General features: G+C 40.7%; 1 protein-coding gene across 1 annotated transcript; it reads right to left on the bottom strand.

Annotated features, from left to right (window-relative positions):
* Positions 1 to 1901: 1901 nt before the first annotated feature.
* ankrd28b (ankyrin repeat domain 28b) lies at positions 1902 to 19387 on the bottom strand. The gene is made up of 28 exons (XM_030749496.1): positions 19122 to 19387; positions 15565 to 15648; positions 15000 to 15078; positions 14173 to 14243; positions 13869 to 14069; positions 12405 to 12492; positions 11840 to 11982; positions 11401 to 11613; positions 11226 to 11304; positions 10988 to 11102; positions 10682 to 10764; positions 10441 to 10504; positions 10250 to 10318; positions 10033 to 10173; positions 9744 to 9855; positions 9596 to 9622; positions 8399 to 8473; positions 8103 to 8304; positions 7913 to 8000; positions 7712 to 7829; positions 5975 to 6194; positions 5582 to 5669; positions 5393 to 5476; positions 5105 to 5250; positions 4888 to 4970; positions 4661 to 4743; positions 4422 to 4513; positions 1902 to 2930 (listed from the first exon to the last, which is right to left on the bottom strand). The coding sequence occupies exons 1-28, from the start codon at positions 19146 to 19148 to the stop codon at positions 2647 to 2649; spliced, it is 3159 nt and encodes a 1052-aa protein (XP_030605356.1). The 5' UTR covers positions 19149 to 19387; the 3' UTR covers positions 1902 to 2646.
* Between the last annotated feature and the right edge of the window lie 3034 nt (positions 19388 to 22421).

Here is a 22421-nt window from a genome sequence, read left to right as displayed (position 1 = left end):
GATAGCAGGAAAAGCAAAAGTGAAACTAATAATATCTTAATTTAATTAATTTGAAACTGAAGCACAGATGTATCAACACTTGTGTCCTCTGCCTACAGTAGAAACACCTACAGCACTGTGCAAAAGTCTTCAGCCACACTTCATTTCTTTATATTTTGCTTCCAAGGAGACAGACTTTCTTGTAATTTTTTTAAAAGTAGTCTCAAAGACACAGTTTGACAGACATAAAATAGTATTTTTGAACCAACAAGTTGATTTCTAAAGAGCTGAAAACTTGGCATATTTCTGAATAGTGTGCAGGATGTCCTTAAAATTTTTGAGGAAACTGGACAAGTGGAGAACCTAAGAAGCACCAGGAATGAAAAACTATCTACAGCAGACAAACAGCATCTGAAAGTCATTTCCTGAACAAACAAAACAAATACAGCAAAGATCTGACACAGGACCCGAGAGATGGATCTGGACCCTCAGTTGATTCATCTACTGTTCATTGAAGCCTCATCAGAAATGGTCTCAGTGGAAGGGTGGCTGTCAAGGAATCATTCTTAAGGAAATGCTGAGGTGTGCCCAATTACACAAGAACTGGACTGAAAATCAGCAGCAACTGGTCTTAAAGTGATGAATGGTCATCAGTATTTATGGAGGTCAGGAGAGAGCTACAACAGTGAGTGTCTACAACCATGTGTAAAACATGGTGGAGAGTCAGTCACGGGGCTGGATTTCAGCCAGTGGTGTTGGAGATCTTGTCAAAATTGATGGAATTATAAATGCAGAAAAGCACCATCAGATTTTGATCCACCATGCAATACCATCTGGAAAGCATCTGAGTGGCAACAGCTTCAATGACCCCAAACACATGGCCAATGCAGTAAAAGCACAGAAAACCCACAGTGGAATGCCATCAGTTATGGATTGGCCTCCCCAGAGCTTAATATTATTGAAGCAGTGTGGGACGATCGTGACAGAGAACGGAAAAGGCAGCCAACATGCAAAGAAGAGCTTTGAATGTTCTTCAGGAAGCCTGGAGAACTATTCCTGAAGACTACTGAAAGAAATGGCAAGAAAGCTGCCTGAGGGAGTTGAGGCTGTGTGAAAGAATAAAGGTGGTCACACCAAATATTGACTTTCAAGCTCATTAGAACTGTACAAACTGTTTTACGTCATATGCTGTATTTCCATGTATGTTTTTGCACATTTCAATAAATCACTGCACCCATTTCCCTAGCAAAATATAAAGAAATGAAGGCTGGCCCACGACTTTTGTATAGCACTGTATGTGACTTCAAACAGAAATAAAGGCAGCATTTCACAAAAATATAAATTAAGTTCATTATTAAATAACTCATTTCTTTATTACTCATAAAATATACAGCATATCTCAGTACTGAAAGAATTCATTGGGATTTGAATTCACAGTCATTTTCCCCTATGTACATGCTAGTTTCATTCTTCTTCATGAAAAAAAAAAGCAAGGAAAAGAAAAGAAAAACACTTCCATTCTAACGAAGCTAGCAAATGTAATTTACATCATTCCAGTTAAAAGCATTTTTTTCAACAAACAAAACTGTGAATGCTTGAATCAAGGTACAATCGAGTGGTTTCTCTTGTTTTCTTTTTTTTTTGGAAGTTAAAGCAAGCAAAAGTCAATACATTGACTAAGAGCAAAAAAAAAAAAAAAATTCAGACAGAAAAACAAAACAAAAATCAAACGCTGTCCTATCATTGGCTTACAGTGTTTCTCCTCACAAAGCTGAGTGTAAATACCTCAGTATGGGATCAGTGCTTCTTACAAATGTTAAAATACTTACCTAGTGTGCACCCCCGTACTTTCACAGCTGCCTCTACAAAACCATCCTTTCTCAGTAACTAATGAAGGCACAAAATGAACACATAAAAGGGACCAGAAGTACACAAATAATTTATTCTTCAAAGACTAAACCGCAATGGACAAGTCAATGTACAAAGTTAAGGTTGCTCAACCTAATAACCCGGTGCGCATATCAAATGTTCTGAAATCACTCAGATCAGATTTTTCTCTAGAGGATAAAGAATTTAAGACATGAAAAATGGGTGTAATAAAAATTTGATCTCAAAAAATAAATGATCTTTCCCCCAGTATGACTTATACAGACTTGAAGGGGTGTAGTGTGCAGATATAAACCAACGAACCCCCCCCCAAACACACACTAACAGACACAGCGAACCGCCGATGAACCCAAACTTTTTCAGTCTCATTTGCACAGTTAAAACTGGGTTAAAATGCATCCATGTCTCTTGGTCCCTGTAGGTTTAGCTCTCTGATGTGCAACCACCCCTCTACAGCATGTTATTGCCTTAAAAAGGTTGCCGTCTGCCCAACAAGTACAGGTGTCAGCACTCAAGAAGTCCATGTTGGTAAAGCAGTGGTTACTGAGGTCCAGTATCAATTGAAGAACACCTAGTGCTAGATGAGGTTGCGATGAGTGTGGGCCAGCCTGCTGCGCCTCCTCCCTCGCTTGCTCTCCGGTGGTGGTGATTGTGGGGGGTGAGGGTGAGGGTGGCAGACTCTTAAGGCTCCTGTGGGGGTTTGTGTCTCATTCTGCCCTCCTAAACTCGCAGTGGGTGATTTTTAAGACACAGTGTGTTTATGCACGTTCTCCATTCCCCTCAGTACGTCTCTGAATCTGAGTCGTTGAGCTCCTCGTCTTTGTAGAAGCCGTCGTGGTGGCCGATGTTATTGAAGCTGCAGTAGGAGCTGTGCTCGGTACGCAGCACGGGCAGGCTGTCGAAGGTGACGCTCTTGGAGGGGCTGGTAGTGTAGTGGTTAATGGCACTGAAAGGGAGGGTAGGTGCTGGGGTGCAGGGAGACACAGGCATCATGGTGGCCAGGATGAGGGCTAGGCAGTCTGCCACATCTTTGTTGGGGGCACAAGCCAAGGCGGGTGTGTAACCTGAGGAAATAACACCACAACAATGCTTTATGCCGTATGAAATTAATGCAGTGTTTCAGAAAACAGGGCTGGTATTGCAGCAGGGTGCACAGTAAAACAAACATATGTCAGAGCATTAGGGCTGCAATTACTAATGATTTTTATCAATTTACTATTTGATCTATAAAATATTGACCTTTCCTCTTATCCACAGGTTTCTGGAAGAGCACACGTAGGCTGCCATGACAGGCTGCTACTTCCGCTGTTCGGTTTTATACTTCCGGTTACCCAAAGTTAGAGCCAGAGTTAATGACAAAATTCGGTTACTTTGTGCTGTAACAGGCGGCTTTATTAGTTGGAACATGAGCTCGGATTCAACTTGTGCTGTTGTCGGTTGTCACTACATCAGTCTGTACATTTTTTCAAATTATTTTATTCTGTAAATTTGTTCTTTTTCCCCCAAATTATACTACTCAGTTGCACATCCTATTACTGTATTTTCTCCTTATGTTTTAAGTTTTCCTTTAATGTACAGCCTCTTTTTTTTTTTTAACGTTATTTTATTTTTAGTGTGACACTACAGCATACAGCCTGCACAAAGCTTAAACAATGCGTGCCTTCATGTAGACACGTAGCAGTTAGCAAGATGACAGCTGCGTGTCTCCCTGATCACAGCCTTCAGCCAGTCCAGTGTTTCTGTTTCAGTGATCTGAACACTCTGATATCCAGATAATTGATATACCTTCCACAGAATAGCTGCAGCATCACTACATGATTTCCCTAATCAGCGGTACAGGAACAGCTGACTGTCTCCACCGCTCCACTTTCCCTTAGCATGACCCATGCTAAGGGATGCTTAGCTTGGCTGATGCTCTGGCTCGGCTCTACAGCTGCTTTAAGGAAAACAGCGTTGCCTTGTTTGTTAAGCGTTACTTTATTGATTTTATTGCTTTGAAGGTAATCTGGTGCTCTTATAATTACGCGATTTCCCCGCCATCAACACCTTCGGAAAAAACAAGGTAACTGATAATGTGGATGTAGCTGACTTCAGGCCATAATTTCATGTCATTTACAGAAGTAATGGGTGAGGCACTGTTACCTCGCTGCTTTTTAAAACATCCTTGCAATGTCTCCACCTCCGATGTGGTACCATTTAGGCCAGGTAAAAGAAACTGCAGTGTTAAAATGTTAAACTGAACGGCAAGTGTGTAAGCCCGCAACCGTGAACAACGGCGCAAACGGAAGTAAACAACCGGTTTCCGCTATGAATTATGGGTAGTGGGGCGGAGTCAGGAATACTGTGGATAAAAGGTGACATTTAAGGAAATGTTGAAAATGTAGAATTATTTTAAACAGGAAAAATAAACTTATCAGATTGTAAGAAAACATTTGCCATTAGCTGCTAATCCTGCGGTGTCCAATGATGCACACATTTCACACTGGACTATAAGAGCCTGAAACCTTTATATTGATGCTATATAATAAAAATGAAAAATACTTCAGTGAATTTACCATTTTCATCAACTGCAAGGACACTCGCTCCCTTTGCAAGCAGCTCTTGCACCACCACCGTCAGGCCATTTCTTGCAGCCACATGTAGAGGCCTTAAAAGACAGAGAAATCTTTTGATGTGCTGACGAGTGCAAGTCGACAAATTAGAATTTCTTTTGTGCATCTCGACTTTAACAATTCAATTATCCACAATAATGCAACAAGAGGAGAGGTACTAATATGAAACAAGTGATACGTACGTCTGTAAGGCGGCGTTAGTAGCATTTATGAGGTTTCTGTCTGTAATCTTCTCCAATATCAACAAGGCACTGGTTTCATGTCCCTAAAGGAAATGTGTGTAGTGTGATAGGGATCAGAACGAGCCATGCAGAGCAGTAAACACACATCTTTTATCATATTAAAACACATACTTCAGCAAGACACTGTGCAGAGTGAGAGAACAGTGTGACCATGTGGTACTACACACCTTACTGCAGGCCAGGTGAAGTGCAGTGTTCTTTGCAGCATCCTGTAGAGTGAGATCTGCTTTTGCACTGCTCACCAACACCTCTAATGGTGACATGGTCAAACGCAGGAAGAACAAAATCAAATTAATTCAGTAAAGCAGTTTATTGATTCAATCTTGCACTGATTAGTGTGTCCCACTGTGATATTTGCCAATGTAGTAGTTAAAGTATTCGTACCAACAGCATTGGTCTGGCCGTTCTCAGCAGCCATCATGAGTGGTGTCTTCCCCGCGGCGTCTACACTGTTGACCTGAGCGTTGTGGCTCAGCAGCAGCTGGAGACACTCCACATGGTCAGTGAAGGCTGCTGCGTGCAGCGGGGTCCTGCACATGCAACATCAAAGCAAGGCTCAATATTTAATCAGTGATATGAACTTTCACTTCCCAAGAATAGGCTCCCAGAATCAGGTGTTACAAATGTATCAAGGCTGTAATTTTTTTCTTTTTCTTGTAACATCAAATATACCTGTTTTTACTGTCTTTGGCATTGACAATAGCAGGGCCCAGAGTGTCTATCAGCATCTCAGCAGCACCTTCATTGTCATGGATCCTAAAAGAATAAAGACAAAAATAAAAAAAAGAACAACTCTTTAATCCGTTAGATGTTCTGTCCTTACACACGTTGCTGTAAAGAGAAGACAGCTGTAGATCTTACACAGCACAGTGGAGGGGGCTGAAAGAATTGCCTTCGGCCTTGTGAAAAACCTCTTGTTCCAGCAAAACCTCCACACACGTATCGTGACCTGCAGGAACAAAAGCATTAGCGATGACGGCCTTCACATCACAAGGTGCTGATAATAATAGCTGTCTTTAAACTTTTACCTTTACCAGAATGTGTCAAAACTAGCCTAAAGAGGTGCTTAACAGAAATGTATGAGGAGCAAGCAATTCACACAGAAAAGATGTGCTTGGCCATTTTCCATCTACATTTGCTTAGGTGCTCCATTATATTAATCTACTGTACTTAGTGCCATGCTTGCATTTTCTAAACATCACATGTACATTTCTTTATCTATACTGAGGGTTATCAAGGCCCTCTTCTCTGTACCATTGTAGCAGGCCCAGTGCAGTGGGGTGTAGCCTTGGTTGTCTGTTAAGACAGGGAGTGTTTCCACTGATTGGGCAGCATGCAGAAGGCCTCCCAGTACCCCTATGTGTCCACACGCTGCTGCCAGGTGGATGGGTGTGCGCCCTTTACAGTCTCGCACCAGGAAATTGGCGCTGTGCTGAAGCAAGGCTTCCACACATTCCTCATGGCCAGTCACCGCCTGAGAACAGAAAACAGGTTTTACCGATGGCTCGTTCATTTCTCGAATACAGCTGTATGTACCGAATAAAAATCCTGTTTCATAGAAACCATTCACTCACAGCACTACCCAATTTTTAACAATCATCCCTCCACAAATGTCAGTGTGTGGTTCTTTAAGTTGCTCATGGTACATTTTAAGGTCATCTTCAGAGTCTGTAGAAATCAGCCTCTTCTCACTTTCAGTATGTTGACTGCCTGCAGGACTTCTGAATCTACAATTTGCAAGTATTTAGGGGTACATATTCTTCCCTCCCTACCAGTGCTTTCTATGCCAGTATCTGCCACACAATCCCAAAGCAGATGCCGATGCCTAATACTTGGCAAAGTTTTCTTTTCATTACATGCTGACATGTCTGATGTCCAAGTAGAGCCTATCTGTGCAGAAACACAGCACAGTGGAACAGTACGACACTCCCACTGTGCCAGTAAGTGTTTCCTTCAGCGTCTTTGAGGTTAACTTCATTTCCAGGTCCTTTGCTTGGAGTCCAAGGATGCTGAGCGTTACAAGTTTTAAACTTCTGCTCTTTTCTGTCATTGTCAACAGCTGACAATGAGGTTTGAAATACATTTTTTTTAGGGTTGTCCTTTTGGAGGTAACTAATGTAAATGATAAAAGACAAAAACAGAGCTTGTCCTTATAGTATCTGTGTAAGGTTGCTCCATTCAAATTACAGACCAAAAGAAGATTTTTAATTGAGGTGCCTAATACTAAAACATTATATAAAGCCAATCCATACAGATGGATTTTCAGAAGTTTTTTTTTTAAAATGTGGAACTGATTGTGCTGATCTAATAGTAAGAGGGAGTTTGTTCCACAGCGCGAAGGCTTAAACAATGAATGCATGGTCCCCCCCCCCCCCCCCCCCTTTGTTTTAAGCCTGGACTGTGGAATATTTAACAGTAATTGATTATCTGATCAGAGTGGTCTGGGAGTGGTGTAAGGTGTTAAGAGTTCTGAGATATAAAGTGGAGACATACCATGTAGTGATTTAAACGTAATTCTGCAAGGACTGGAGTGATATGTTCCCTGTGTCAAGTGTTTTTGAGCAGTCTGGCTGCTGTTTTGTACTAACTGTAGATACTGTGGATACTGCTGCATCATTTACACATGCATACAATGAGTTGCAATAATCTAAATCAGGAGAAAATTAGGGTGTTAAGTTATTGGGAAATATTGGTCTGACCTTTGCAATACTTCTAAAAGCAAGACTAGAAAAAATAGATAATAGATAAAAATAGCAGTTTTGATGATGCATTTTGAATAAAAAAAGCAAAAGTAAACAATTTTTTACTACCATTTCTTTTAGGTTAAAAAAGATAACACAAAAACTCCTTTTATAAAGTCACACATTCATATCATTGCATTACACAAAGGCTGAGAAATACACGTGAAGTTTGGTAGTGGCAGCAAAATACAAACGTCTGACAAAGTTATGTCCAGCAAAGTACACTGTAAGAATAATGACATTTACTTACCCCTCTATGCAGGGCTGTCCTGCCCCACTTGTCTTTGGCTTCTACACTGGCTCCTTTATTCAGCAGAGAATACACACAATCTGTATGTCCACTCAAGACTGCCAGCATCAGAGGAGTTCTAAGAGATATTAGACAGTAATGTTAGCAATTACTTTACAACGAGAATGGAAAAATGTATAAAAAGATATTCATTTAGCTTACTGTCCATTCCCATCTTGAATGTCTACTGCACTCTGAAGATCAGCATTTCCAATGAGCAAACGCAAACATTCTGAGTGACCATTGGTAGCTGCAGGAAAGGATAAGCCGTATTACTCGTCATGTTTTATTTGGGTCTCATTTTTCTGAGAAAGGGAAATTTCATAAGTTTGCACCACCAGGTTCACCATACCTGCAGCATGTATAGGGGTTCGCTTCAAGGTGTAATCTTTCACCAAGATGGAGGCTCCCTGGTTGATTAGGACATCCACACACTCCACATGCCCTTTGAAGGCAGCCAGGTCCAGGGGTGTGCGCCCTTGGCTGTTTCTCACATCTAGATCCAGCAGAGACTGCACCAGAACTTCCATAGCTTGATGGTGACCATGGTACGCCTGAAAGGTGAATTTCCATCAGAAAGTTAAAACTGAAGATATTGACATGTATTATTCACCAGAAGGTTAAAAGCAAGTGTTTCAAATTACTCACAGCAAGATGCAGGGGGCTGACGGGGGCTCTGACATCGGCATCGTTCAGGATGTCTGTCCCTGAAGTTTCCATTAGCTGAATAAACAAAGACACAAATTAGAACCTGTTTCAGATATTACTTACTTTCCTATTTGCACCTCACTACTACTACTACTACAGCGCTGACATATTTTATATACATAAAAATATGTATGTAGATTCTCAAGTTTTGATTATACTCTGCTGCAGACAAAGACATGGAGAGCTGGAGACCCAATGGCTGAGAAGTCATTCCTGTTATATTTCTTTGAAGTTTCCCTTTAAGTGCGCTGCTTGGGGCTCACGCACAGTTGATGCATCGTAACCAAAAGTCTGCAGATGAGTCTGCGTGGTCACGAAAAATGGTCAAGCAAGCAAACATCTGTAGAGACCCTTGCGCTCAGTGTTTGATGACAAAATTTACATTACTTGGGCTCATGCAGATCTGCAGGTGTGGAAAATATAATCAAGACCTCCGTCACCCAGGTCATGGTAGTCTTAAACACTTGAGTTGAAATTTCTTTTTAGGTTCATGGAGAAATTTCACCTTTCTTGTGAGAGGCTTCTTCACTTCTACAAGCCCAAGAAATTTCACCAATCATTCAACACAGTGGACGGAACATCAAGTTCACCAGGGAGGATACCAAGAAAAAAAAACAGGTTAACATTATGTGACTGTGAAGCGCTCACTGAGGAGGATGGTAGCTGGAACACTGATGTTTACTGCAAACCCACATACACAGACCACCACCCACTGTAACAAAACCTTGGGGCTATCAGAACCTCACACAACTAGGCAGAAAAAATTCCCTGAAAGGGAGAAGGGCTAGAAAAGGAACACACACAATAGTAGAATACTATCCAAACCGGACTTTCATTAAGTCAGCAAAGAGACATAAAATAGAAGCTCAGACATTAACTGGGGAGAAGCAGGCAGAACAACACTGTGGTCCAGAGAACACAGACGACTTAAGGAGGTGTAAAGGAGGCCAGACACCAACTATCAGCCACCTAAACACAGTCTTGAGAGCCCTTCCTGAGTGATTCACTCATTGACCCGTATAATGCCAATAACTTATATGACAGGGTGGGTCAACAACTCTTTGGACCACAATCAAATCAACAGCACTAAAAGAGCCTTAAAAAATGTCCAATATAGGAAAGTAAAAATCAACTTACCACATCTAGGGGTGTTTCACTTGCAATCTGTTGAAGAATGCATGAAAAAAATGGACAATGAATTAAACAGAATTCCACAAAATGTAAATATGAAAACAGGAAGATTACAGGTGGTTAAGTGCCATGTACTCTGAAATGAAGTTCTTACCAGCTCCAGACAAAGGCGATGTCCGTACGCCGAGGCGTAGTGCACAGCATTGTAGCCCTGATTGTCCCGGATCCCTGGATTTGCATCATTTCTCAGTAAATATTCCAGGCACCTGTAGACATAAAGAAGTTGTTGTCAAGGAAACAACATACTGGCTTCTAGTCATAAATTGTTACTCAGCATAAATGATAACGCAGGTCATCATTTTTACTTCTATCTATGAAAACCCACAAACATGAGACACCTCCCACACAACATCCACCATTTTTAATAAAAAGGATTGACTGACTTTCCATCTGTGTCAGAGGCAGCGGCGTAGTGGAGAGGAGTGCAGCCCCGCTCGTCTAGGTCGTTGACGCTGGCCCCAGAGCCCACCAGAGTAAACAGGCACTGGTAGTTACAATTGGCAGCAGCATAGTGCAGAGGGGTCCTGGAAAAGCAAACATAGCTCAGTTCCCTGTTCAAATTTGACTCCTGATCCAAATCCATCATTAAACACTACAAACCTGCCAAAGCTGTCCTTTCTGTTAAAGTCAGCCCCACAGTTGAGGAGAAGATTGAGACATTCCAGGTTTCTGAGGGGGTTAGACAAATAGACAGGAGCAACCTCTAAGTTAAAAATTCTTTCATTTTTTTTGTTAAACTCTTAACGATTACAGACAATATTAAACACGATATTCAATTGTCCCGTACTTACCCTCCAGCAGCTGCAGCATGTAAACAGGTCCTCCCAAAGTCATCAGGTGTATCAATATCAAATCCTGCACAGGGTAAAGGATTATGAAGAAGATGCATTCTACTTATATTATATTTTACAGCACAGAGGATGTATTGTTGGACTTTATTCTGTCAGGAATTTCCAGACCATTTAAATGTGAGTCTTGTGTCATTTTGCACTAAAGGCAGTGTAAGCTTGAGTAAAGGTGAGTGCTGTTCACCTGAAGACAGGAGCTTTCTGCAGCAGTCAGAGAAGCCACTGAGAGCAGCTAAATGCAGAGGGAACATGCCGTGAATTCCTCGTCTAAATAAAGAGAGAGAGGGAGAGAGAGAGAGAGAAAAAGCTTCATCTTGTATCATACAAATAGGACACAACAGTGTCGCTAAAGTGGGGATAGAAAATGACTAATAAAAGCACTTAACCATTTGTATGACTTACAGAACAAACATCACATGTCTGCCTTGGAAAGGCTCTGCGATATAAATTGATAAGACTTCACTGAAAAAGCAGCAGAAAGGTCACGTACTTAGCTGTGTCAGCTCTGTTGGTAACGAGAGTGTTGATGAGGAGTTCATGTCCGTATCGAGCTGCAATGTGTAGTGGTGTGTTTCCATTCTTATCTTCACAGTCAATTTCCGCACCTTCAGGGGAAAAAAACAAAGAAAGAAAGAAATCACTTAGCTGCTGTTACACTAAAAAGCAGTTTTTGCTTTTGCGTCGATCATGAGAAAACTCTGTGAAGCAGATTTTTCAGAACAGCTCACCATTCTCTATGATTGCTTGAGACCTTGAAAACCTCCCATGGATTGCTGTCATGTGGAGTGGAGTCTTCCCATCTTTACTCTGAATTGAAACAAAAATGTATTGTCCCACAACTTAGGCTATTGTTATGCCTTTTTTACTATAAAGTTTAATGGCAAACAAATCCGCTTCCCTCACCTTGATGTTCACATCTGCCCCGTTGCACACCAGGAGCTCCAGGCAGAGCGCTCCGTGACGTGAGGCGGCGGTGAAATGCAGAGGTGCAAAGCCTTTCTCATTCACCTGGTTAACGTTGGCTCCACATTCTATGAGCTCGTTCACGACCACATCTTGCCCGTTGTAGCAGGCCACGTGGAGGGGGGTGTTGCCATATGCATTGGGCTCATTGATCTAGAAAGCCAGGGAAGAAAAGGGTAATTAAAACAGTAAGGACAAATTGCATCACATACAGAACTGTTAGAATAGAATGCCTTTATTTATTAGACAGAGTGTACAATGAGAGTAATATTATAATACACAACATAGGGCCTTCATTGAAACACATCTCTCCTGTTCAGCTCATACAGTATAGCAGCGCCTACTGTGCGATGGCAAAAAGCTTGTGGGTGGAACCTACATCCACCCCCAAGTCCAGGAGGTATTTGACAATGCTGATCATTCCACTAGAGGCTGCCGTGTGTAGGGGGGTGTAAGATTTCTTATCTTTGCAGGCCACCTCAGCTCCATGTGACACCAGCAGCTTCACCACTTCTATGTGCCCTGAAGACAAAAAGAGGTTTAATTACATAAATAATGCTTACACAAAGATATTAGAAATCTTTTTGCTTATATAACATCTATTCTAATGCCAATACTTAAAAACATCTTAATAGCTTGTTTTCATTAACCTTCAGTCACTGCGTACATGATTGTGTACATCACTTTCTAGTTATATATTGCACTGTAATATTCATTTTCTGACATCTCCTACCTAAAAAGATTATGTAGGCAGAAGATGAATTTTTTCCCCACCAATTCCTGTATCATGACCAAAGGGGTTACACCCCCCCCCCCCCCCCCCCCCCCTTCCAATCTAAGCTTATATTGACCTCAAGAAGAAAGGTATTTCTGAAGTTAACATGTAAAAAATCTCCATGACTGATTCTGTTTTTTTTTGGTTTTTTTAAAAAAAAAAAATATACCCATGTAGGCGGCCCAGTGGATTGCACGGCGGTCCTTCTTGTCAAAAGCGTTGATGTTGGCCCCTCTGGAGAGCAAGAGCCTCACCATCTAAAAGCAGCATAACAGGGAAAAAAAAAAAGGAACAATGAGACAAAATATCAGGGAAGCTGCAACATGAACCTACCTACCTAACTGTGGCCACTTACATATACTGTATGCAGGGTGTATACAATAATTATATGAGTTTAATGCCTTAATCTTAGGGCTCTTGGATCAATTGACTTGTTAATATCACATACATGCATACACCTATCTTCCATTTAATATAATACAAATCCCTACAGGGAGCTCTAAAGTTATTTTTTAACTTGCTGAGCAAACATGAGTTGAGAAACCTTGTCACCTTTTGGCACACACTCAGTTCAGGTATGCCAATAAAACAAATAAAATAACATTAAACGTGAAAGTTTCCATTTCCAAATAAGCTGTAGTGTGGCGGGGTACTGTTCCTAAGATTCACATGGACTACACTTGTTACACACTGTTCATATTTGATGAGTTGGACTGGAACATTACTGTATACCTAGAAGGTGCTCTGAATAGCTTGTATATACTATATTTGCACGAACTCTTGATGAGCAACTTTTCAGATAGCTTATTTGCATGCATGTATGAGACCGCAATGGGTCATTTGCATCCAGACACATGATATGTCAAGCACTTTCTGCGTATATAGCACCCTTGAGCGTGTTATATACGCACTCAGTCATAACCACAATTTATGACTGAGTGTAGAGAGCCCACTCTGTCAGAAGCCTTGTCTGAAACTGTGTTTTGTATTCTTTCAAATCAATGTATCTGGCTCATTATATATTGAAAAGCTGCCCTCTCTAACTTAAGAGTGTGCCCCGATGTTATGATGTGTTTGGATGACTGGATCGGATCTGTGCAACTCAATACCAGAACAAACGGTCAGTTAGTCTCACGCTACTAAAATTCAGCAGACCTATATGTGGATGTTGCTTGTTTCACCTAACACTTGTTAAATGGGCAAATATGTGGCCATTATTCTGCAGTGCATGGCATAATGCCCACTGCATCTAGTCATTCATGAGGCAAGCAGAAACACTTCTTTGGAACAGAACTTACAATAACAGCTGGGTAAACACCCCTAACATCACCCCTACCTCAAACAATGTACACACTGTTCATGTGGTACACAGAATATTTACCACATCAAGAAATTTTATTTATTTATTTTTTTTTAAATCAATCAATATGAGTATTACTTAAGGGTGTCATACACTTCACAGCTACAATACAGCATCAACCCTCTACATTAATCTTTCGCTTCTTGAGGCAACTGATCCCAAATGTTCAGCTGCCATTTCAATTCGTTAAGGTGCAATCACATCAACACCAAAGATGTTAAAGTGCTTCCTTGAGTGCAGCTGTGGCTAACAACGCCTGCAGTTGTATTTTACCTCCAGATGACCACTGAAGGCTGCATGGTGCAGCGCAGTGCGGCCTGCTCTGTCTGACACATTCACATTGCTGAGCAGTGGGACGAGGGCTTCAGCACAGCGGACGGCCTTATTAGCTGCAGCGATGTGAAGTGGCGTCTGCCAGTTTTTGTCTCGGGCATTTACATCAGCCGAATGCTTCAGCAACACCTGGACAGCCTCCTGCGAGAAAACACAACACGTAGGTTTACATTTTGAATTGTTTGAATATGCAAACCTGTGGCATGTAGTGTGCATAACAGAATCCAGAGGAAAATTCACATACCTCACTGCAGGAGGCCACAGCCCGGTGCAGAGGAGTGAGCCACTTGTTATCTTTGGCATTTACTCTTGCACCTGCAAGTGAAGAGAAAGACTATTTAAACTCTTATGCTTTCAGTTCATATGGTGCGACGCTTTGAAAAGAATGGATTGAACTTTTTTTTTAAGAAAGGCTTAATTAGGAAAGTGAGGAAAAGGCTGAAAGGAGTTTAGACACATTTGAAATATTTCACCATACTGAATGCAGACACATGATCACTTGCATTCCACTAAGTTTTTAAAGGCACCATTATGCACTTAGACATATTTGCATTAATCATTCACCACTACCTTTAGCTCAGAAAGAAAGAGAAACAAGTATGCCATAACTTCCAGCAACAGCATGAAGATCATGGATGCAGAGTTCTAGACAGCGGTTGATCGCCTGGCGCTGCGCTGGGCTGACGTACTGTTGCACCGAGCTAAGAATGTCACCGAACCGCTTTCGAAACTGTTCGCTATTACAACAATTAGCAAGCAGGTGAAGCTTTTAGCACTAGCAAGCAGTTGTCCGATCCTGCTGGACTATAAACTTCTCCTGGCTAGATCCCTGTAGTGTGCATCAATTAGGAGGATCATAATGGGTGTATGTAATATTTTTAACATCTCACATTTTAAGAGCATAACTTTTTTTTCTTTCTGTGATTAAAAGCAGTTAACTCAGTCCATTACCTAGATAATCTCTCCAAATACTGGTGAAACACTCATTTGGACAACCCAAAATTCGACTAATATTTGTGTCTTAAATCACTTTTTTGTGTTCTTTGTATCAATACTAAGAAGAAAACATACCTGAAAGAATTAACAGCTCTATAATTTCTGCATCTCCGAGATAGGCAGCAGCATGCAATGGAGTTCGCTTCTCGTTGTCCTAAATTAAATGAAGAGAAAGACACTGCAGTGATTACACAAAAACAGAACAACTTGCAGTAAACACCGCAATCTGTCTCTTCATTATACGAGCAGTGGTCTGTTGTGACAATACAAAAACATATTTTCATTTTCATTTGCAACACTGTAGTGTTAGCAAAAACAAATATTGACAAACACACCACAGTGGGGCTTAAACTGAGGAAAAAAGCCTTTAAGTGAAACACAACCAAGTAGAAACCAGGCTTATTTTGAAACAAACACCACCACCTGAATATGTAATGTTGAGGAGGAATGCAGTAAAAAAAAAAAAAAAAAAAAAAAGCTGAACCAGATCGTGCAGTGCCGTTTTGTATGCTACAGTAACTGAATGAAAGAGCTGCATGAGGACTTTCAAGGACAATTGCACATTAGAGGTTTGGTGTTTTTCCAAATATAACAATAATACAAGGAAACAGATGTAGATTTGGGTGACTGTTGGGCTTACCTGTGCGTTCACATCCTCTTTTTTGAATATAAGTGAACGCACTTCATCAGGATCCACGTTGAAAATAGCTTTCAGCAAAGGAGGCTGTAAAAGAAAGAAAATGTACACACACAAAAAAAATTGTAATTATCATCATGATTTCAATACTTTTCTTTGTCGACATGCAACACTGTGTCAGCCTTCCATGGAAGGAATGTAAAAGAACACTTTTCTTTGTGAGATGAAAACAAATAACAAAATGATGACTCCACATTTCAGACTGTCATGGCTGATGCTGAGCAGCCACTTTCTAACACTGTTCTGCATTTACTGTCTGTTGGTATGAAAACATGCCATGCTACCAGGGATACATGCATTCAAAAATGAAGTTCCAGCCTTGTGTTCAAAAAGAAAAGTGTGCTGCTTACTTTCACTCTGCCAGAAATCAAAAATAGAAAAAAAAAAAAAGGAAGAAAGTACACAGCTGCTCTAATTCACCACATCCAACATAATCACAAGAGAGGTTCAGTTTTATGCCAAAACCTAAGCTATCTGAGAAATCGCTCTTTTTCATGTACTTTTTGTAAGACAAGAATCCATCATGACACTTGCGACGTCTCTAAAGAGTGACAGTCAAGCACCCGAGAACATCTGAACACAGTAAACTTCGACCTAGCAGACGTGTCTGCCACTTAATCGCCAACATCCTTAAAAGAACTGTCAGTGTTGTGTATTAAAGCAATGACTTCAATATTAGTCTGCATTTGTTGCTCAGCATTTATGGTTTGCCACACCACACTGTGTCTTGAATGCAGTATTACAAATATTCCCCTTCATGGTGGGTAACACTTTCTCCTGTTGGCTTCACTCGTTTCTTTTTCTTTTCAAAAATGACCCTGAAGAAAAGTCAGCTACTCATGCCATTTTAGACAGACTAAATGCTTGCAATGCTCAAATGAAATAAATACAACCCCCTCCAAAAAACAAATTAACACGAATAAAATATTGTTTGTATTTTGCAACACTGCATTGCTTTGAAACCAGGGAATATGGGAAACACTGGAGTCTTTGATCAACTGCATGCCCTGTAGGAAGAGGCTGGGTTGGACAGGGACAACAGTGAGTAGAGGGGATCCCTTCCAAACAGAGCATTCCTGACATTTAAAAGTAAAAAAAAAAAAAATCCTCTTCTCTGACAGGCCCTTGTGTGGGGTCTTACAGTTGAAACCACAGTTACAAACTATATTCATAAGCAATACACTATAAGTGAGAAATCATAACATTCGAATGACTAAGAGAACATATACCCAAAACAAAATACATAATGAAAAGTGCAAGAGCACCCTGACAGAAGGCAGCTGGTTTGTCGTATAATGAAACTGCACATTATCTGCTCCTGACCTTTACTTGCCTTAAATAAATGTTTGCTTGAAAAATCTCTTAAATAAGCCTACTATTCGAGAGGAAACAAAAACACGGACCTTATTTATCATTTAAAAAGTCCATCTCTTTCCTTTCCTTAAAATCATTTCCATTGTACAGTCAGAATGATGGGGTACACAGGGTACATGCATTCATTAGCATCCAATCATTTAATCCACCAGGCTGCCCAGCTAGCCAATTAAGCTAATGTGCATGCATGCAGTTTGTAAAAACTCATGTACGTACAAAAGACTACGTCTAGTTTATAAGGGGCATCCTAAGCCACATGCTTTACAAATTAAACCAAGCACATCTAGATATATTTGCAGTCAACTGTTTTTTTTTCAGTACTATTTCCTGATGTATTTCAGAAATTCACAACCTCACATCTCTGTTCACCTTTACCCAAGAGAAAGGATTTGCAATGGCAGTGGTAATACTGAGGTTACTGCACATAGCCCAAAGGTTGAGCATTGTAAGTGCCACTGTTTTTCTTCAAGAAATGAAAACTCTATCAAGGTCACCCTGCCATGGATAAGCAATCAACAGCCATTCAAGACATATGCAGTGATATGGGCGACATTATTCCCTGTAACATGTACTGAAACCATCAGGTTATCACAAACTTGTACAACCACTGTCGCCATCTCGAAAGCAAGCAAGCAGCATACAGGGGCTTTTTAAAAACACAAGGACAATATGCTCGTTTAGTTATTATAACGCCCATGAATGTCTGCAGGGCACAAAGAAGGTTGGACTAACTGGCGACAAATTCAGCCAAACAAGCGGACACTTGTGCTTCACGCACAATTTGCCCCACATTAAAAAAAAAAAAAAGGAAGCACAGATCTGCATTTTGTTGTTTTCAGTTCTCCGTGTCCTGCATGAGTGGTGGTGGTGGTGGTGGTGCAGGAGATTTTCTGTGCTCCTCTCTCACTGCTGGACTGTGCGCCTCCTCTCTTCATACAAGCCAAGCTAGTTAATACCATCACCATGGAGACAGCTCTTTGGCAACTTCCACCGGCTCACAGGAGCCCAGATCATTCAAGCACACACAGACCATAAAAGACACATGCGCGTACATATGGGACATGAATAGCAGACATGTGAAAAACAAAGCTCTTACAATGATAACACGGAGCTATTCTGGTTTTCACGAAGTAGGTGTCAAGTGTCTAATAGCTTTTAAAAAAAAGAGAGAGATGTCTAATACTGTCACACTACCAGTGACCTCATACATTAAATATAAGCATAACACAGCAGTTTACCTGCTTGTATGCCACTAACACGGTATAAATTGTTCTAGGTAAAAAGCTTAATAACTAATCTAAACTGTCTTATTTATTTATTTTGAGTTTTTACATAAGGGCACACACTAAAGGGTTCTAATTACAGACAGAGCCCAACTATAACAGGGTTATAAATCCTCTTAAAAATAAAGAAAAAGTCACAAAACTGGCTTAAACCTTTGGCCGGATCCCATCACTCCATTATCCTGCCCTATGGTGACACCAAACAAGATAGTTAAACGAATCAGTGCATAAAGGCTCTATTATTATCTAAGTGTTTTCTACACTTACATCTAAAACAAACCTCACTACCTGAGTGTTGCGAACATAAATATACCACTAACGTTTAGCTGTCACGGTAATGTCACAATCAACAGATCGCTTTGGCTGTCATGGCAATAATCTCACCATAACAGCCACTTACAGGAAATTATTGGTCATCGACGATGAAATTGCTTGTAAGCGACTACACAAAACATGATTTGGCGTTGTTTAACAATATACCAACTAGTCACTTCGCAAATGGACTAGCTGGTTGCGTTTCACGCAGGGTCTGGACTAATTGCTGGGAATAAACACAACATCATTAGCTGCTTTCAAACTCAACAACCGCTAAAGTGTGTGTCTGAGTGCAACCGCGATAGCAGCAGCAACAACAACGGGGCTCCGAACGTACACGCAGCACTTCACCGAGCTTTCACCTCATCGGGGACAATTCAAATTCTAGTTTAGGGAAATGCTTCCGTTTCAGAGACGAGCTCGAAAGACTCGAATTACATTCCACTGGCGGACGCTGAAATCGAGGCTAACATTAGCCAGCCACTAGCTCAAACTTAAGGCAAACGTCTAATACCAGCCGTTACTTACCTGGTCTCGAATTTTGAGAACCACCATATTTGTGGGATTTTAACTGCTCTCATGCAGGTTCATAAAGGAATATCGGTCTCCTTCGGTACGGCAGCTTGTAATCTCGGTTTCTCTGCCGCTGGTTCTGCTGGAGGCCTAGCGTGACTCTAGCTTAGCTCACTCGCTAGCTTCCTAACCTGATGGCATGGACGCGAAAGGAGTAGCGGAAACTCCATAACATTGCCGCCACCATATTTCACCTCCCCCCAAAGACGCAATTCAATAGGCCGAGCACGCTCTAGCTGACAGTAAGGGAATTGCTGATTGGTTGTTGCTAACTGCGCTCTGTGACAGACGCACTTTGTTGAATATTGCACTGCTCTCAAGGCTCATAAGTGTAGATTTTTTTTGTAAGGAACAATTTTAAACTATATATTCTACGTTAAGCTTATTAACACTGTAGTGTATCCACACTGCGCTGCTTTGAAGAAATGTGTTTAGGAGAACAGTTGAATATTTTTATTTCTATTTACACACTGTGACTCATCCTGAAGTTGCACAAGTGCGACAACCATGTTACCACTGGAGCAACTCCATGGATGCCACTGGGACTTAAGTGTTGACAGCAGTAATATGTATTCTCCGGGCTGGCGGGCGCTCCTGAAAAAAGAAAAAAAAAAAGGTAACCATACCAACACACACACACACACACACAAATGCTAAATAATTATTTTACGCCACAGAAAACAAGTAAATTAGATCTGAAATGTGGAGATAATAAAACTATGAATTACTGGTGGGCTTTAAATGCGAAATGTGATGAAATACGGCCATCTAGTGGCTCCCCTTTTAACTACAAGCAGTGGAACTCCTTTAGCTTATGGCAATCAATTTAAAACAATCACTCTTTCTTTTTTTATTGGGGGTGGGGGATTGGGAGTAACTTTTTGTAGGCTGCCCTTGTTTTGCATTAGTTAAAACTATTCAGAGCAACATGTACAAGTGTTACTGATCGGAGAGCTTTGACAGGATTAGAAAACGAAATCCTTTTACACAAAAGAAGTCTATGCATCATTAATCTCGAAAACAAGGGCGTCTTTATTTTGAGCGTTTAAATCATTCACGGAACGCAACAGTTTCAACAGCTGATGATGTGGAACAGCATTTTCCTCTGTACAGTGAGAATGCCACAGACAGGACTGGCAGGAATGACAGGAAGAGTGCCAAAGGGCATGTCTGTTTATGGTGTCCTTACTGACTCAATGGTTCTGTCACAGAGATGAGCTTAGTAGTAGGCATTTCTAGTAGTGTCAATAGTTCACAGAGTACATAGCGCTTTGAGAATCGAAGAACTGCTTCCATAGATTAGCACTGGTACTGTACAGTCATATTGTAGCAATTGAAATTTCATGTTTACAGTGAAGCCTGTTCAGCTGTACAAAAAAAACAAACGGATGTAAGACAAAAACATTTTGATGCAGCATAATGTGCTATAAGAGTAAAACATTAATAACATCACGTCTAACAATTGCTCCAGCTAGTGTTGATTTTGAAGCTTAATTCTTCTGCATGACAAAATCACGTTAATATATATTTAGTGAAACTCTTTCGCTATTCTGGCATCTTCCTAGAGGTGTGAGTGTTCATAGTGTTTAGACTAATAAAAAAGCAGCACGGCACAGCCAGTAAGTGAGGAAGGTGGCAGGGCTTTGTGAAAGAATGTGGGTTATGTTCACTGACTTTCCAGGGTAGTCTCACATTTCAGTATACTGGATTTACAGATTGGGGCAATTGAAAAAGCTGTTACAGCTATGTGGATGATTTTGGATATAGACTGGTCACCTTTGCTGGGGGTAATCCTCCTGGATCTGTCTCTAAGCCCTCCTAAAGGCCAAAGTAACCCCAGCAGGAATACTTTCTCACTGGCAGGACTGTGATGGAGAGTAGGTTCCCACAAATTAGGAGAAGAAATGTAGTAAAAGCGTAAATGAAGAAAACAGATGCCTACACACATACCTCCCCAATTTCCACCATGCTTTAAAAACTGCCCGCTGACCTTTGTGTTTACATGCTTCTTCTTTACAGGACCCCTTGTGGGCTGTGTTTGTAAAAGAGAGGGATGGAGAAAGAAGAATATAAGACACAAAAAATATAACCTAATAACCTAAAGCTTTTAATATATATTAGAATAATTAAATATGTTCTTATAGTAAAGTAAATGCTCACCATAAAAAGTAAAAACATTTCTTGGGGCTTGAAAGGAGAATTTTTAAACACAACTAGATATATTGTAACTTTCATAAGGTTTAATTAGGATTTGTGAGGAAGACATTTCTGGTAGATTTCCAGTTGACTTTTTTTGTTTTAGTAAAATTCACCAGTCCTATATCATCATGTACCTCTTTGTCATTGATATGGGAGAACCAGTGGAATATGTCACTTTGGGAGTCTTTAGCCTACTTCACTTTGTCAGACAGGTTATAACTAAGTGATTTCTTGATTCAGCAGGTCTGTCAGGCTTGGGTGTGGCTAGTGCTAGTTCTAAAAAATGTGGTTAATCACAGTTAATTTATGATTTAATAAAAGTGGACTGTTACTTCTTAACATAGGTTTGGATAGCTTTTTCCCCCCTTAATAAATGAAACCATCATTTAAAAATGCATTTTACTCAGGTTATCTTTGTCTAATATTTAAATTTGTTTGATGATCTGAATCGTGACAAATATGCAAAAAAACAAGGAAATTAGGAAGGGGGGGGGTTGTAGTTTTCACAGTGCTGCATTTCTCTCAAGCAGTGCAAATACATAAATTATGATTTTTTGAATATATGCATATTTGTGAAGACAAAGCTCACAACATCTTGCTGACAAATGACACAGATTTTAGTGTCCAGGTGCGAGCTGTGGGGTCCCGCACAGACACGCAGACAGACGTGATGACATGGCTGCAGGATCATGCCTCAGATGCACTGATGTTTGGCTGCACCCCTGTCTGTCCAGATGTCAGGATGAGAGATAGCAAACAGCTGGACAGTAGGGATTCTGGGATGAAAGTGGTGTCACCCACTGGGTCTGTCCCAGCTGCTGGAGGACAGTGACAAGATGGGAACAGAAGGGATTTCATCTCTTTGTTTCCCACAACTGCTCTTGGAGAGCTGATACAGAGTCAGAGATCAGATTGTTAACGAGTTTCTGTGATACATTGTCTCCTAAAAGGCACATGTAAGGCTTCAAATTAATTAAAGTAGCATTGTATCACTCAGACCAAACTGGACACATGTGAACATCTGAACATTTGAGCATTTATGTGGGGAAAAAAGGT

This window comes from Archocentrus centrarchus, chromosome 16, assembly GCF_007364275.1.
Source record: "Archocentrus centrarchus isolate MPI-CPG fArcCen1 chromosome 16, fArcCen1, whole genome shotgun sequence".
NCBI lineage: Eukaryota > Metazoa > Chordata > Actinopteri > Cichliformes > Cichlidae > Archocentrus > Archocentrus centrarchus.
The sequence above is the reverse complement of the archived record's forward strand: the minus strand, read 5'-3'. Positions and strand labels throughout refer to the sequence as shown.